At 44.1% G+C, this 17,187-nt stretch overlaps 1 protein-coding gene across 2 annotated transcripts in view; it reads left to right on the top strand.

Annotated features, from left to right (window-relative positions):
- The first annotated feature begins 7,582 nt into the window (after positions 1–7,582).
- HSPH1 (heat shock protein family H (Hsp110) member 1) overlaps positions 7,583–17,187 on the top strand; it is a 34,039-nt gene continuing 24,434 nt past the window's right edge. Inside the window, exons 1-6 of one of the 2 annotated variants that reach the window (XM_089775533.1) lie at positions 7,583–8,158; positions 9,490–9,547; positions 10,053–10,193; positions 13,818–13,940; positions 15,408–15,507; positions 16,501–16,634. In XM_089775533.1, coding sequence (XP_089631659.1) covers positions 8,052–8,158; positions 9,490–9,547; positions 10,053–10,193; positions 13,818–13,940; positions 15,408–15,507; positions 16,501–16,634 — 663 coding nt within the window. In that variant the 5' untranslated portion in view covers positions 7,583–8,051. Of the gene's footprint in view, positions 8,159–8,594; positions 8,749–9,489; positions 9,548–10,052; positions 10,194–13,817; positions 13,941–15,407; positions 15,508–16,500; positions 16,635–17,187 lie in introns of those variants that run through there. The other variant, XM_089775534.1, reaches the window with a different exon arrangement.

Raw genomic sequence — 17,187 nt, 5'->3', positions numbered from 1 at the left:
TCTCTATGGCACACGTCTGACTGCCTCACAGCACACAGGTATGCCGCGAACACAATTTAAGAAACACTGGACTACAGACTCTGCTAAGGGTGCAGTGCTCCCCTTTGGAGAATGTCTCTCTTCAGGGGTTCAACTCAGTGTAGGGCACTCCTGGCATGACACAAGGGTACTGAAGGCTATGGTATTTGGTGCCAGATGAGGGGGCTTATCCTAGAGAAGGAGTGCCATTTTCATGGAGGGTTGCCACTACACTGGAGAGGGTCTTCCCAAGATTATTCCAGAGCTATTTGAGAGCACTGACCCTGGGAATCTGTGACAAGCCCTTTAAGAGAAGCCAGACAAAAAGCATAGACAAAGACCATTTATGAGGCTAAGATTATAGAAGCTGCAGTAACATTTTTCTATAGCTAGTCAAGTTTATGAATTGTACATCTTCCTCCTCTCCCGCCCCCCCGTACCTTATACAATGAAGGAGAAACCCCAATGACAAAGCTTTGAGGGGAACCTGTAGAGGGGCAAACTTTTATCAGGCAAGAGCTGCAGCTCTTCAGTTTTGATTAGGAGTCATAGGCAGGATGCCAGCAACCCCAGTCAAATTAACAGCTTGTTTAAAGAACTGTCAGACACAGTACTCTTTGCTCTTTTGTCCCCTGCTGCTTCCAGATAGAATTGCCTGCACAGAGAATACCAGAAGGATTTATACTTTCCTCGCTAAACTGTAACTGTTTTAAAACCTAAGCTACTTGATACTATTTTCAAATATTGTTAAAGAGCCTCATGCTCTTTAGTCCTGCCTCATGTTAGTCCTGCTCTTTAGTCCTGCCTCATGCTTAATAGGGTAGGTCCTGGTATTTAAAGTATCCAGTTCAGTCTTGCATGTCAAGATAATGGTATTGAGAATTGTAGGACCCATTTAGATTATAACTTTTAACTACAAATGATAAATGTGTGAATCCTGCCAGTGGCATAGACTAGCGCAGAATGAGAACTGTCATTTTACTGTATACAGGGGATTTCTTACTGTGTCTATGTAATTGATTTGGTTAGTCCTCCCTTCCACCAACTCTGTTTAATATGACATCTGAGGGTTCATTGCTACCCTGTGTGCTGCTTGTGCTACCTTGAGTGCCTTTTACCCTTACACAATCTGGGATAGTTGCTGAGGTTTTCCAGAATGCAAGGATACTAATAAGCAGCAGGATATGTTTGGATACACCAACTGTTGACACATGCTACTGCTGAGGTATGTGGGGAAAGCCTATGTAGACTAGGGATGTTAAATTTCATTTAATCAGCTAATCAAGTTGATGGAATTTCCATTGATCAGTCAATAAGGGCAGAAACTGCAGAGCTGCAGCACCAGGAGCTAACCCTGCTGCAGCTCAGCCTTTTAAACATAGTAACAGCTGCCTGGCTCTTACTACATTTAAAAGGCAGCAGTACAGCAGGGGACCAGGAGTGAGCCAGGACAGCTGTCCCTCGCTGCACCTCTGTCCCCTCCCCCCCGCAGAGACGTTTCTGGGGGTAACCAGCTTTTAACCGGTCTCCCCCCAGCACTAGCTCCCCCTCCTTGCTGCCTCTATCAGGCAGTAAAGTGTGTGTGTGGGGGAAATCAACTAGTCAGCTCCTCAACTAGCCACTTATATCCTAACAGACACAATAAACTCATGTTTGTCAGACTTAATCAGGCCACTGCTGTCCAGCCACTCAGCTCTGCAGACAGCATGGAAGTAAGTGTGGCAATACTGTGACGCCCCCGCCCCACCTACAATAGCCTTGTGACTCCATATTTTTTGAGTCCTGCAGTTTGAGAGATGCTCAGTTTGAGATGTTTGTTTTGCCATTTTAAAATATATATTCATGCTTTGTTATCCCACCATGGAATTTAAGATTTAAATATCTGATACCATAACATCTTAAAAATCTAGACTGAAATTTACAAAAATGGATTGTGAATTTGGTAGGACCATGGTCATGATACTCAGTCACCAGTTATTTCACAAAAATAAGAGCAGACAGGACAAATGAGGGTATTGAATGATGACAGTTGTATATGTAAGCATTACCTATGACTTCAATAAACTTTGTAAGTCTCCTCCTGGCTCAGGAGCTGGTACTCTCAGATTATTGTAGGTCCTGTTTGGGGAGGGGAGGGGAAACACATAGATGTTTGTCTATTAAGTGAAGATTTTAAAAAGAGGAAAGTGACATCTTCATGGGCTGATGAATAAATGTGAGGGTCTAGCAGTCACATTTTCTGGTTCCTTATAAATGCAGAAGTGTCACCACAGAAGGAACTACTTTGAAATATACCACAACCTGCAGGGATAGTAGCAACCACAGGTACCTAGTGCTTGAAGAAAAATAAAAAAAATCCCTGAAGTGCATGGGCCAAATTGTAGACAGAGTGTCAAGTTGTATAACCAATTTTCCAAACCAACCAACAGACAAAAACATATGCGCTGCAAAATTACCTGGGCTGCCCATTAAAAGTTGGGTACATAGCTCAGATGTGCCGATATTTCAATAATTAATAATCCAAGAGAAGGGAAATGCCCATCAAACCAATACTGGATGAGGGGCATACAATAATAGATCACAAAGGGATGTACAAACATAAGTAAACTTTGCTATCATCAGTAAGCTCTGCTCCTTGTTTCCCACACCCCTCCTTTCCTTTTCTCTCTTCCTCTCCTCTTCTCCCCCCCCCCCCTCATTTATTTTGGGTCTGCACATCCTAACCTCAAAAGTCTGGTCATCTGAAGAAGTGGCTGTGCCCACAAAAGCTCATAGAATCATAGAATAATAGGACTGGAAGGGACCTCAAGAGGTCATTGAGTCCAGCCCTCCGCCCTCAAGGCAGGACCAAGCTCCACCTACATCATCCCTGACAGATGTCTATCTAACCTGTTCTTAAGTATCTCCAGAGAGGGAGATTCCACCACCTCCCTTGGCAATTTATTCCAATATTTGACCACCCTGACAGTTAGGAATTTTTTCCTAATGTCCAATCTAAACCTCCCCGGCTGCACTTTAAGCCCATTACTCCTTGTCCTGTCCTCAGAAACCAAGAGGAACAAATTTTCTCCTTCCTCCTTGTGACACCCTTTTAGATATTTGAAAACCGCTATCATGTCCCCCCTTAATCTTCTTTTTTCCAAACTAAACAAGCCCAGTTCATGAAGCCTGGCTTCATAGGTCATGTTCTCTAGACCTTTAATCATTCTTGTCGCTCTTCTCTGTACCCTTTCCAACTTCTCCACATCTTTCTTGAAATGTGGCGCCCAGAACTGGACATAGTACTCCAGCTGAGGCCTAACTAGTGCAGAGTAGAGCGGCAGAATGACTTCACGAGTTTTGCTTACAACACACCTGTTGATACAACCTAGAATCATATTTGCTTTTTTTTGCAACAGCATCACACTGTTGACTCATATTCAACTTGTGGTCCACTATGACCCCTAGATCCCTTTCTGCCATGCTCCTTCCTAGACAGTCGCTTCCCATCTTGTATGTATGGAACTGATTGTTCCTTCCTAAGTGGAGCACTTTGCATTTCTCTTTATTAAACCTCATCCTGTTTACCTCTGACCATTTCTCTAACTTGCTAAGGTCATTTTGAATTATGTCCCTATCCTCCAAAGAAGTTGCAACCCCACCCAGTTTGGTATCATCTGCAAACTTAATAAGCGTACTCTCTATCCCAATATCTACATCATTGATGAAGATATTGAACAGTACGGGTCCCAAAACAGACCCTTGAGGAACTCCACTTGTTATCCCTTTCCAGCAGGATTTAGAATCGTTAACAACAACTCTCTGACTACGGTTATCCAGCCAATTATGCACCCACCTTATCGTGGCCCTATCCAGCCAATTATGCACCCACCTTATTGTGGCCCTATCATGATACCATCTACATGATTTGTTAGTCTATAAAGTGCTACCAGACCATTTGATGGTTTTTTTGCTATCATGGTTTTATATATAGGAAGCCAGATTCTACCCCTGTAAGTGGCTCCTTTGTGCTTTCTGAGCAGTGCAGAGGGGCAAGAAATGTGAAAAAATGCCAGGTGTGCATTCAATATCATCCCTTCCCAGGCACAGGTGGTAAGTTGGAGCAGAAGAAGGTAAACACTCTGACAATCCTCAGCCATGAAATGGCCCATAGGGAGCCATTACCAGCTGGTATAATATAGACCAGCTCTGAGGCTGCTGTAAGTTGCATCAGCCCCCTATCTCCTCAGAAAAGGGCTTGGAGGACAAAGCTGGAATAATGTTATCACAGATGTTTCATTCTCAGGTCCTTCACTAACCGTGTTCACTGAACCGAAGCATTGGACAGAAAAACTAAGGCAGTGGCTTGGTGAGTTGTCCAAAATAATACTGACAATGGCAGAAAAATACAGCTCTGGTCTCCTGATTTACAGTCCCGTATTCTATCTACTGGACCACAGTCTCTTCAGTTAGCTGCAAAAGTAATCAGACCGTTAATCAGGGCTTTCTTTAAAATAAACAAATACATGAATGAATGAATACACTTCCACTCTGAAAGTTGGTAATGGTGACAGTGCTGAAAGGCTGGGCCCATAAGCTTTCAGTTCATTTTCCATTCCTGGTTTTACTTGTATTCTCCATCTGTGGCTGTGTGTTTGTCTCCTCCTTTCCCCCATCCTTTCCCAAGAGTGAGTTCATTCAAAAACAGGGAAGTTATGGAATTGGCTGCAAGAATATAAATCTTAGAAGATAATATCTGGCTTAATGTTCCTTCTTTCAGGTAGGATCATCTTAATAGTCAACATTTAAAACTTATGTTTTCTAATACCGTAGGTCTTATTCAGTTGCCTTACACTGTGTGCAGTCATTGTACACTAGCAGAAACTGGAAAGTCCAGTTGAAACTGGGACCTGATAGCATCTGGTCAGATGTGCTGACTGAATTAAGGATGTTAAGGACTAGTCAATTCCACCCCTGCCCCACCCTTGTTGCCTCTATCAGGCAGAGGCAGCAAAGGAGGGAGGGAAGGAATACTTCAATAGTACTATACTGAGCTCTGTACAGTGCTGCTGCTTTGAAATGCTGAGGTGACATTTCAAAGGGACAGCGCCATACAGCTGATCCCTCCGGGGACTCTTGTACATTTCAAGCTGCCATCCTGCCTGCATCCCAGAGTCAGCAGGACTTCCTGCTGGCTAGGGCTGCATGCAGAGTTCTGCATTCCTCCTTTGAAATGTACAAGAGCAGGGGCTGCTCTTGTACATTTCGAAAGAGGAAGTGTCTCTTGAGTAGTCAATGGAAATTCCATCCACTAGTAAATTACTCTATATTTAACATCCTTAGACTGAATACATTTCAGAGAGGGCGGCACCAGGTCATCAACCAGTGCCAGCCTCTGCTTAGTTGGAGCCGTCTACTACCTGCAGTGGACTCTGTCAGGACTTTATCAGGCTGCACCTCCTGTAGAGCAGAAGGTGCCCAGTTAGATGGAAGATGGAGAGGATCCCTCCAGCCACAAGGAAAGTAGGAGAGAAAGGATCAAAGGAGAAGAGATGGAGTAGGGGATCTGGTTTTCAAGTAGAGTTGGGAACTGTACAGGTATAAGCAGGGCTTGACAAGCGGTGGCAAGCCCTGCTCACCAGCCGCACGGTTTGGCATGCTGCACAGGCGCTGATCGTGCTGTGGGGCCGCACTGGGCTAAAATCTATTTGCCACGGGCAACTAGATTGCCCTAATTGTCAAGCCCTGGGTATAAGCAAGTACATAAAGTGAAGTGCAATGAGAAACCAAACCCCTTGTCTCTTTCCTCCTCCCCAATGTGACTGAACTTGGATAAAGTTTAAATGTAGTCTTTTGGAATCATTAAAGAGTTTGTGTTGTGCAGTTTTCTACGAAGGACACCCTAACAGGCAGGAAGGCTGGAAGTAGATTTGAAGAAGCTCCTTGCAAGCTGACAGAGATGGTAACTTGAAGTAATTGGACCTCAGAGCAAGAGTGAGTAAATTTGCAGTTTAGCAAGAAATAGTGATGGGCAAAGAAAGTAAAAGCATCTCAGAAGGCTGCAGTAGATTGAGAGGTGCAGTCCTTAATTGCAAGATCCCTGGGCTGAAACCCCCGTATCTGCCTCAGGTTGGATAGAGGCAAAGATTCTTCAAATCATAGAAGGGAGAAGGCTTGATTTAATAGGTTGACAGGTGGTAAGGATTTTATCTTGAATTAGGACAGGTAGTGTTTGGGAAACATTTGACAGTTGCCTTATGAGGAAATGTAGAACTTCTTCCCATTTAATCCATAACTGCTTTTGATAAGTACACAAATATTTTTATTTGGATTTCCTAGATTGGAATTAGGCCTAGGTACACTCACTTTTAGACAGCTTGAATTTATATTTTATGAAATTTTGCTATCATGGTTATATATACCTGAAGCAGAATCACCCCTCACATGGTTTTGTCTCTATAGGTAAACATTCCTAGTTTATCCCCACTGCCCTCTGTTAATTGGGATGGAAATAACTGCCCCATGGAGTTGTGATTGTAGAAAAAGAAAATGAAAAATGTGCTACTTTAGGGATAGAACTCATAGTCCCCATGTGTCTTTGGGGGAGGGGGAGAGAGAAATGACAACCTGGAAAAGAAAAACAAGGCGCCAATAAAGAAACAAGTATTAATGGGATAGGACATGTTGACATTGCAGGGCAAAAGTCAAATGAAGATATGTAACTTCACCTACATCAACTGCCTAGCTGAAATCAAAATAGCTTAATTCAGCTTTTGGCTCTGTCTACACGGCCAGAAATGGAAGGAAGAACAGGCTTCCTTCCACTTCCCTTATTCCTCATGAAATGAGGGTTACAGGAGTTGGAGTAAGAAGTCCTCCATCTCAACATTATTTTGAAATGACTTGCTCTGTAGACACAGGTATTATTATTCTGAAGTAACCCTGGGGTGCAGATGCACCCCAGGGGCCAATTAACATTGCTGAGAATAACATTAACATAGATTTAAACTGCATAGTATGTTTATCTTTGAAAAAAAAAAAAAACCCAGAAGCGAGGAGTCAGCACCCTACAGCAGAAGATCGGGGAGGGAGTTAAAATGAAGAACTAAGCCCCAACCCCAAAGGTATTTTGGGGTCCTAACTTCAGGACCAGACCCGCGTTCGTTACACTTGTATAAACTTACAGCAAGCCTAGTGCCCAAACGCCTACAAGTGACGCTTGGTTTTAGTTAAGGAGTCACCCAGGAATCGTGGGGGGCGGGGGAGTGAAAAAGAGACACTGGCCAGGCTCCTTGTACCGCCCGCTGCGCCAGCCCCTCCCCCTGCGGGGTTTTCCTCCGCGCCCGGCAGCTCGCGCTTGTCCAGAATGCGGGTGACTATTCTAGAACGGGGCGTTCACGCGCGGCGGCGGGGGGGGTGGGGCTGCCGGAGTAGCGAACCAGCCCGCCCAGCCCTAACTCCCCTGCAGAGCCGGTGCCACCCTCCTGCGCCTCCCTCTTCCCGGCACAGCCCGCCCCCACCTCACGGGCAGCGTCCGCCGCACCGGCCGTTGGCCAAACAGGGCTAATGCCCGGCGCCAGGGGAAACGGTGCGGGGAGGGGCCAGCGGGCGCAGGCCGAGCGGGACCAGGCGCCACCCGGCCGGGTCGGTCTCAGGCCGAGGGAGGCGGTACCGCCGGAGCTGCGGGCAGAGGCTATCCGAGGGCACCCGGCTCCGTGCTGCCCGCCCCGGGCCCCGCCCCCTCCTTCTCAGCCGGCTCCTGGTCTGACAGCTGCCGCCGGCGCAGAAGCCGCGGCGTCGCGGGTCGTCATGGAGAACGAAACACGTCACTGCGCCCCTCCGCCTGCCATTGGCTGGCATTGTTCGAGAAAGCCGGAGAAGGCGGAAGCGGAAGCCGCACGTGGAGCCGGCAAGGAGCTGCCGCAGTTTCTGGAAACTTCTCCCCGCTGTCATATTTAAAGCGGCGGCGCCGGCTCCCCCGCCCGCCCGCGGCCAGGAAACGACACAGCGGCGGAGCCAGCGCTGTACCGGAGCCGGGCCGGGCTCGCGGGGCCATGTCCGTGGTGGGGTTCGACCTGGGCTCGCAGAGCTGCTACATCGCGGTAGCCCGGGCGGGGGGCATCGAGACCGTCGCCAACGAGTTCAGCGACCGCTGCACCCCGTGAGTGCGGGGGCCGGGCCCCCAGGGGAGTCGGGCTGGGCCTTCTGGCGCGGAGGCTGCGGGGGCGATGCTGCCGTTCCCGGCCCATGTGCGCGGAGATGCGGGGGGAGGGCGGATGCTGGAGCGGCTGGTGCCGCTGTTGGGGGCGCTCGCTGCGCCGGGACCTGGCGCTAGCTGGACGCTCCCAGAGCTGCCCCGCGGTGCGCTACCCCCGCGCGGGCTCCGTACCTGTAAGCGGCCCTGCCGGGAGCTGCCTGCGCCGGGCTCCGCGATCTCGCAGTAAAGTTGCTTCCAGTCCCGGGGCGCGGGTGTCGTGCCGCTGCGCTGGGTCCTGGGGCTGGCCTGGCACAGAGCCGTTAGGAACGGGCCGCCCACGCAGAAGCGGGACGCTGAAGGGGGGGGATTCTGCCCTTTGCGCAGGGCGGCTGGGCTGCACCCCGTTTCTGTCCCTGGGTTCCCCGTCCGGTCCTTAGACAAATCTCCCCGGATCTCAGCTCTGCGCTTGGGGGAGAACAGCGGCCAGGAAGCCTGCTCAGCGCAACTGAAGTGCTGTGTGCCTAGCTGGTATTTCTTCTGTAATAGGTACAACGGTATGTGCCCCGCGCAGCTCTGTAATCTTCGGAGACCTCCCGTTTAAAATCTGAACAATAGTGCTGTATTGTGATAGATGTGAAATGGACAACTTTGCGTTCTTCTAGAGACGGGGTGAAAGGAGTTTTCACAAAGCTGATCCGATTGTGCATATAGAGAATGTAATTATAGATAAAAGAAAATACCTGCCATGCAATGTTTGTATGTTTGTCCACACAGCAAGATAAGAAAAGATTCTCACCGAATATTAACTGTGCCACACAGCAAATGTATTTATGCATATGCTTTGGTATTTACACATAGCTTTTGTTACCAGAGAGGCACTTATGTGTTGTGTTGTGTTGTGTTAATTTTTTTATTTTTTTAAGAGTCACAGGCAACTGTTTTGGTTTATATAACTTACTTGAAGTATTTTCTTGCAATTATTCTATACAATTTACCCTCAGGCTGAGACTATGGTACAGAAGGTTTCAGGTTCAAAATATATGCTGTAACTTTTTACAAAAGAAAACAAGTTTTGGAGTTGAAACTTTTTCTGTGTGTGTAAGTTAAAACATGCAATGTATGGTATTTAAAAAACTACTCGGTATTTTCTCTAGCATTTTAGCATAAGCCACGAAATTGGCAGTTTAACTTGTTCAAATTCTGTTTGCAATAGCAACAAGTACAGCTGCTGTAGCTCTTGTTTTTAGTGTTTTAATTTTTGCTAGGATTGAGTTAACATGCTACTTTTTTTTCAGATCAGTTGTATCATTTGGATCCAAAAATAGAACTATTGGTGTTTCAGCTAAAAACCAGGTGGGTTGTCGTCTTTGAAAGAGTCCAGCTGCTAGTAAAATTAATAACATAAGCCTAGTTCTAGGAAAGGGAAAAAAGCTGACTGCAGCTAGTTAAAATTCTTTTATCTTAATTGTCAGATAGCATTTAAAAAAAATCAAAAACTGTTATGCTGACTCTCATGTCCAGGTTTTAAAGTGCTAAAACATTGTTTTTAACATCAGATCTTGATATCTAAAAGGTGCATTAAGGGTTGACTGCATCTAAATATATGTTAACTATATGGTAGATGCAGACCAGGCATGATCCCTCTACTGGCTTATTCATATCTGTCAAGTGGCAAAGGTGTTTGTGGTCTGATCCGTGGAGAGAGCATTAGCTGTGATAGTCTTCCATTGAGCTATGAACAAATGGAGATGTGATTGAGAATAACACAAGTGATTATAGCATCTTTCCTAAGATTTTGGAATAACTTCATAAAGGTTCTGTGTATTCAGTTTTCAAGATACATTTTTCTTTCTTGTAGCAAATTACTCATGCTAACAACACAGTATCTAATTTCAAGAGATTCCATGGACGTGCATTTAATGATCCTTTTATTCAGAAGGAGAAAGAAAACTTGAGTTATGATTTGGTTCCAATGAAAAATGGAGGAGTTGGAATAAAGGTAAGTGTGCCTTATTTGCAGTCTAGCTTTCTAGTATTTACAGCTATAGTGGAAAGCTTTTGTTTTCTAGTGCTTAATTAAAATTCCTTAATTTCACAATTAATTCCAGTAAAAGCTATTTACATTTGGTCCAGAAGGGCTTTTAAACTGAATAGTTATTTACTTAAGCAAAGAAAGCTGCCATGGGATAAGAGGGAAGATCCTCTCATGGATTGGTAACTAGTTAAGACAGGAAATGAAGGGTAGGAATGAATGGTCAGCTCTCAGAATGGAGAGAGGTAAATAGTCATGCCCCGTAGGACTCTGTGCTAAACCAATCCTATTCCGCATACTCCTAAATGATATGGAGAAAGGTATAAACAGTGAGGTGGCAGAATTTGTAGATGATACTAACCGGCTCAAGATAGTAAAGTCCATAGCAGAGTGCAATGAGCTTCAAAGGTATTGCTCAAGACTAGGTGACTGGGCAACAAAACGGCAGGTGAAATTTAATGTTGGTAAATGCATAGAAAGGCGTATTGGAAACCAGAATCCCAACTATACGTATATAATGATGGACTAAATTAGTTATTACCACTTGAGAGAGATCTTGGAGTCATTGTGGATCGTTCTCTGAAAACATCGATTCAATGTGCAGCAGCAGTCAAAAAAGCAAATAATGTTAGGAATCCTTTTTTAAAAAGGGATAAAGAATGAGACACAATCATATTGGCTCTCTATAAATCCATGGTATGCCCACATTTTGAATATTATGTAGATATGGTTGCCTCATGTCAGGATATCTTGGCATTGGAAAAAGTTCAGAAAAAGGCAACAAAATTGACTAGTGATATAGAATGCCTGCCATGAGAAGAGATTAAAATGACTAGCTCTTTTCAGCTTGGAAAAGAGACTGAGGGGGGATATGATACAGGTCTAAAAATCATGATTGATGTGGAAAAAGTGAATCAAGGAAAAGTTATTTACTTGTTCCCATAACACAAGAATTAGGGGGTCACCAAATGAAATTAATAGGTAGCAGGCTTAAAACATCCTTGCCAGAGGATTTTGTGAAGGCTAGGACTTTAACAGGGTTCAAAAAAGAGCTAGATAGATGGGTCCATTAATGACTGTTAGATTTACTCTAGAGTGAAATCATAGAATCATAGAATAATAGGACTGGAAGGGATCTCAAGAGGTCATCTAGTCCAGCCCCCTGCCCTCAAGGCAGGACCACGCTCCGTCTACACCATCCCTGACAGATGTCTATCTAACCTGTTCTTAAATATCTCCAGACAGGGAGATTCCACCACCTCCCTTGGCAATTTATTCCAATGTTTGACTACCCTGACAGTTAGGAATTTTTTCCTAATGTCCAATCTAAACCTCCCCTGCTGCACTTTAAGCCCATTACTCCTTGTCCTATCCTCAGAAACCAAGAGGAACAAATTTTCTCCTTCCTCCTTGTGACACCCTTTTAGATATTTGAAAACCGCTATCATGTCCCCCCTTAATCTTCTTTTTTCCAAACTAAACAAGCCCAGTTCATGAAGCCTGGCTTCATAGGTCAATATGTCAGGACTTCATTGTTTGAGGAAATTTTTAGAAAATTGTGCACACAGTCTACACGTTCTGGTGGGGAAACTCTTAAGGTTACTGCAGAATTGTATAATCCTAGAATTTTAGTCAGGGAAATGCTATTCTTAATTCCCCCTGTGCACTGTGGTAATCTGATTATGTGCTGGTGTCCTGTTCCTCAGTGCAAGTTAATACTATACACTTTTAGAACCTCTATTACTTGATGCGGTTCATAATGATAAGTACAACAAATGTACACAAACTGTTGCTGCAACATCTATTGCAGACTGAAAGCCTTATTACTATTGGAAAGGACACTATAGCTATGCCTGTGGAAATGCTATGATAGCACTTTTTGCTTGTATAGCATTCGCCATTCTCCAATTAAAATAAACTGTATTGGAAAAGGATTATTTTATTGGTATGACTGTCTTCATATGGGCTTTTGTGCCAGTATAGTTAGGGGTGTTCGTTTTATTCCCTAGATTCATAGGCATGCCAGCAAAACTTACGTGTGTTCCTGGCCTAAGTAATTTGAAAACAAGTGGACCTGTAGCGCCTTAGAGACGAGACTAGCACCTCCCGCTCTCCCCCCCCCCCACACACCTCCCCAAATGAAAAAGTAAGACCTAGAGATGGGAGCTTAGCATAGAAGAACTTGTCAGGTAAAATACAGTGACTGTTATCCAATGAGAACATAACATACTGAAATGTGTGTCTAGACACAGGTTTTCAAACTTTTTTTTCCTCGTGGCCCAGTTTCAGAAAATTGCCTGCAACCCAACATAACTTGACTAGAGTGTGGGCTCCAGAGTGTGGTTGAGGATGCCTTTGGCTGAAGGGGGGTGGGTCAAGGCTAGGGCAGGAGGGGCTTTTCTTGAGTGGTTCCTGGTCAATCATGCAGCAGGGTGCTACTGCAGGCTTCCAGGCATCAGACTGTGCTGCTCCCCAGAAGCAGCTAGCATCAGGTTCTCAGCCAGTGGGCGTATGGAGCTAGTGCTCAGGGCAGGGACAGTGCACGGAGCCCTGTGCACTCTTATGTTCTACTACCCCCTTCCCCCAGGAGACAGGCCTGCTGCTGGCCACTTCTGGGGCCCAGAGCAGTCTGTGGTGCCAGGACAGATCAATAGCCTGCCTTAGTACCCCCACTGGTCACCTGATTTTCTCCCCCTCCCTTGCAGCAACCAGACCCAGTGCCTGACTTTCCATGACCCAATATTGAGTCCACCCATAGTTTGAAAACCACTAATCTAAGGCTATAAGAAAAAAAGTGGTCATATAATTACAGTATGCAAAGCATACACACAAGTGATCCCTGTCCACCTCTAGATTGGACTTTATTTGCTGGTATATGGAAGAATAGAAACCGTATCCTGTAGTTTTGAAGGGACAAATCATTCTAAATTTTTTTTCTCAGAGCTAAAAATGTTCATTTACTAAATCTGCTCCAAAGATTCCACTGTCAGATTAATGTGATTGTGGTGTGTGTGCTTTTTGTGGTGCCTGTTGATCACAGTTTTTAAAAAACACTCTTCTTTGCTGCTCTGGAAGGGCCACATAAACATGGCAATGCACAAAAAATCCTGAAAAGAGACTTAATCTATCCTTAGTTGTAATATTGCTGTGAATGACTGTTCATAAGTGAATTTTTCATGGTAGATTTTTTTTTTTTTTTTTTTTTTTTTGCAATGGCAAGCATTTTGAAAATTGATGGCACTTTTTAACTTATTGGCATAGTGATTCATTATTGTTAGCCTCACTAATTAACACTTGCAACTTGCACCATTATCTGAATTGCTCCAAGTTGTCTGCCAGTGACTTTGAATGACTTCTCTTCATTTATCAATGGCAGTGTGTGGAAATGGAATGACATTATCTGCAAACACTCAAGTGTATGGGGGGGGAGGGTGACTGATTTTTGAATTGTAACTACATTGAGCTGGGTGAATGCATTAAGATTGCAGGGAAGGGTTGTTGGTGAGTAGAACATCCAGAACTATAAAGTGGTACTCAACTTTTCTGCAGTTAAAATGATGAAATTGTCCATCTCCTTTTTCTGCTATACAGGTGATGTACATGGCTGAAGAACACTTCTTTAGTGTGGAACAGATCACAGCTATGCTGTTGACTAAGTTAAAGGAGACTGCTGAGACTAATTTAAAAAAGCCAGTAACAGACTGTGTTATTTCTGTAAGTAATTATATAGCACTGGATCAGTAGACAGTGTAATCTCCCTAGCTATACCGTATATTCCGGCGTACAAGACGACCTCTGAAGTTAAAAAACATCCCCCAAAAATCGGGGGTCGTCTTGTACGCCGGATGCCCCCCCGCCGGAGCCCCTCCGCGGCTTTGAAAGCCTCGGGGGAAGCCGGCGGGGGGGCCCCCCGCGCCCCCCCGCCGGCTTCCCCCGAGGCTTTCAAAGCCGCGGAGGGGCTCTGGCGGGGGGGTGGGGAGGGAGGAGCAAGCCCAGGCGCTCCTGGCGGCTTTGCTCCCGGTGCCTCTGGTCTGCTGGGGACCATCTCCAGCAGACCAGGGACACCGGGAGCAAAGGAGGCGGAGGGGCGCTGGGGTATAAGATGAAACCCTATCTTTTAATTAAAAAGATAAGGGGTCGTCTTATACGCCCAGTCGCCCTATACGCCGGAAAATACGGTAATCACTGAAGATTTCTAGTTTAAATAATATTTGAGAATTTTTTCAGTCCAAGTACTTGTATGTTGAGGGTAATGTATATATCCGATTTAACACTACCAGAAGCTTCTTCTAAAAAAGAAAAATGTGTACTCTGTATATAATCTTGTTTTAAAGCTAAAACCAACTAATATTAAAATACAGATGTTACTTTGTTGTAATACTTTACATTTTATATTAGTTTAAAATAGCTTTGAAAAGCTATTTTAAAGTAGGAAAGATGGGAGAGGGAGCTACATTAAGTGTTCAACGGTTGCTCTGATAATATGGAGATAGAAATATTGAGTGCTCTGTCAAACTGCACAATATAGCAAGGAATTATATGTTTATGTTAAGTGATCTGCCAGTTGACACCATCATGCCACTGGGAAAATTCATTTTCTTTTAAGTAGGTTCTATGTAAAATCCTGCTTAATTGGTTGAACCTCAAGGCTGATCAGTTGAATGGGGGACGCAAGAGGGACAGGAGCTGCTTAAGCCAGGCCTGTGTCCACAGTGGGCCCACGGACACACTGTGGGCAAGGGTTGCTCCAACCCCCATACCAGTTAACCATTAATATCTCTAGTTCTAAGTTGAGTTTAAGTTCTTGGCTAAAAATTTTTGGCAGGATGCTGCTTGTAATGTTAACATGAAAGTAGCTTTGACTGTTTTTTCCAGTCTGTCAAATTAATTTAGGCTTGGTTCTACTAGACATTGTGCCTTTCTTCAAAGTGTTCCACTTTACTGGCATGTGCTTCTAGGCCCCAGTTCTGCACAGTACTTAATCACTGGCTTCATTGGGACCATGAAGTACTGAGCTGAATCAGGGTCTTAAGAAGCGAACTTTATTTCAGACTAAAGTCTTGAAGTGGCTAAATATAGTGGCAAAGACCCATTCTGTATCCCCAAAAGGAGGTAATATTTTACATATTGGTGTTGAAAGTCTTGCTTTCTAATTATTCTTTTCCCATGTGACTACTTCAGGTGCCATCATTTTTCACTGATGCTGAAAGGAGGTCTGTCCTAGATGCTGCTCAGATTGTTGGCCTAAATTGTCTGAGACTGATGAACGACATGACAGCAGGTAAAGCAAAGGAAACCTATTCTAGCAAGTCTGTTTAATAGAGATCCATTTAGATATTCAAATAACTTCAAACTGAAAATTGTTAAATAGACTAATCAATAAAAGTAGAGTTGGTTCACACACTTACCTTTTTTCTTGACCTATAAAATCTGTCATGAGGAGGTAGTGTGAAGGTATAAAAAAGCTTTGTTTCCTAAGGTGACTTACTAGGAATGCAGTAGAATCTCAGTTTCGAACACCTCTGGAGTGACGGTCGATTCTAACTTTATTTAAAACGCTGAATAAAACATTATGGTTTTTCTTTCAAAATTTTACAACTCAGCATAGTCTTAATAGAGTTTTGAGACTTTACTGTACAAAATTAATTCTACTTTTAACCAGCTTAATTGAAATGGAAACAATTTAACACAGTACTGTTCTATATTTGTGTCTTGTCTCTGCTGTTGCTTGTTTTCATGTTTCTGGTTCTGAACATGGTGTGCGGTTGACCAATCAGTTTGTAACTGGTGCTTGTAACTCTTAAGGTTCTACTGTACTGCACTTCCCTCTCACTGTCACATTTGAAGATGGAATTTGCCCTAGCAATATAGATTAGTGGTCCATTTAGTTCAGCCTCTTGTCTCTTCTGAGAAACTTACAAGTATTGTAGTGATCAATTGATCACTAATTTGCCCATATGAGGAGATATTTCATAACGTCTGGCATTAGTTAGCATTTTTCATTAAAGGATATATAACTGCTACTCATGTAATTGTTGATGTCAACATTATCCATATAAATACTTAATCTTTGTTGATGTGCTTACAGCCCAGCAGATTCAATGATGTAGTATAAAGTAACGGTGTTAGGAATTACATATAGCAACATATATATTTAAATGCTAGTTTGGTTGGAAAGTGCCTTTTGCTACTGTGCTCCATTGCAAAAAAATGATGCACTGCTTGGAGATCCACTAGTGACTGAATATAATATTTCATGCTTCTTGCTTTCCAGTGGCTCTCAACTATGGAATTTATAAACAAGACCTTCCAGCTCCAGAAGAGAAGCCCCGGATAGTGGTATTTGTTGACATGGGACATTCTGCATTTCAAGTATCAGCCTGTGCTTTTAACAAGAGTAAACTAAAGGTAGTCAGCTGATGATCCGTTTTTGTTAGCCCCTGGGGTGTGTAACCTTTAGTCAAGAAAACAAGGGTGGGAAATTGTACCACTAAAATGTGCTTGAAATGATCATAGAACAGAAAGTGGCTGTACAACACCTTAAATCTCTTTGTATTGATCAGCAGGTGTTGCTCTAGACTGTGAACTAGTTTTTTTAGGGGAGATGGGACTCAAGTGACCTGCAAACTGTTTTAATATAAACATGTGAAATAGTTGTAACTAGGGATATAATAGTGTAGTCGATTAACCGATTGACTGGTAAGCAAAAGCAGCTACACACCTCCCCTCAGTACATTTTCCCCAGCACATTTTTTTTAGTGGGCTGGCCCTCAGCTCAGTCCTAGCTCACACTGGGTCCAGGAACTACCCCCACTATGGCTCTGCATTTTACAATGTATTAGGAGGCAGGTAGGAAGGCAGCCCGGCTTGGACCCTGTACAACCCAGGACTGAGTGCTTGAACTGCCTTCCCTATCTACTAATCTTTTAGTTGATAAAAATTCCATCGACTACACAATTAG

This window comes from Pelodiscus sinensis, chromosome 1, assembly GCF_052426305.1.
Source record: "Pelodiscus sinensis isolate ZL-2025 chromosome 1, ASM5242630v1, whole genome shotgun sequence".
Taxonomy (NCBI): domain Eukaryota; kingdom Metazoa; phylum Chordata; order Testudines; family Trionychidae; genus Pelodiscus; species Pelodiscus sinensis.
Note: the sequence above shows the minus strand (reverse complement) of the source record. Positions and strands in the feature narration are given on the sequence as shown.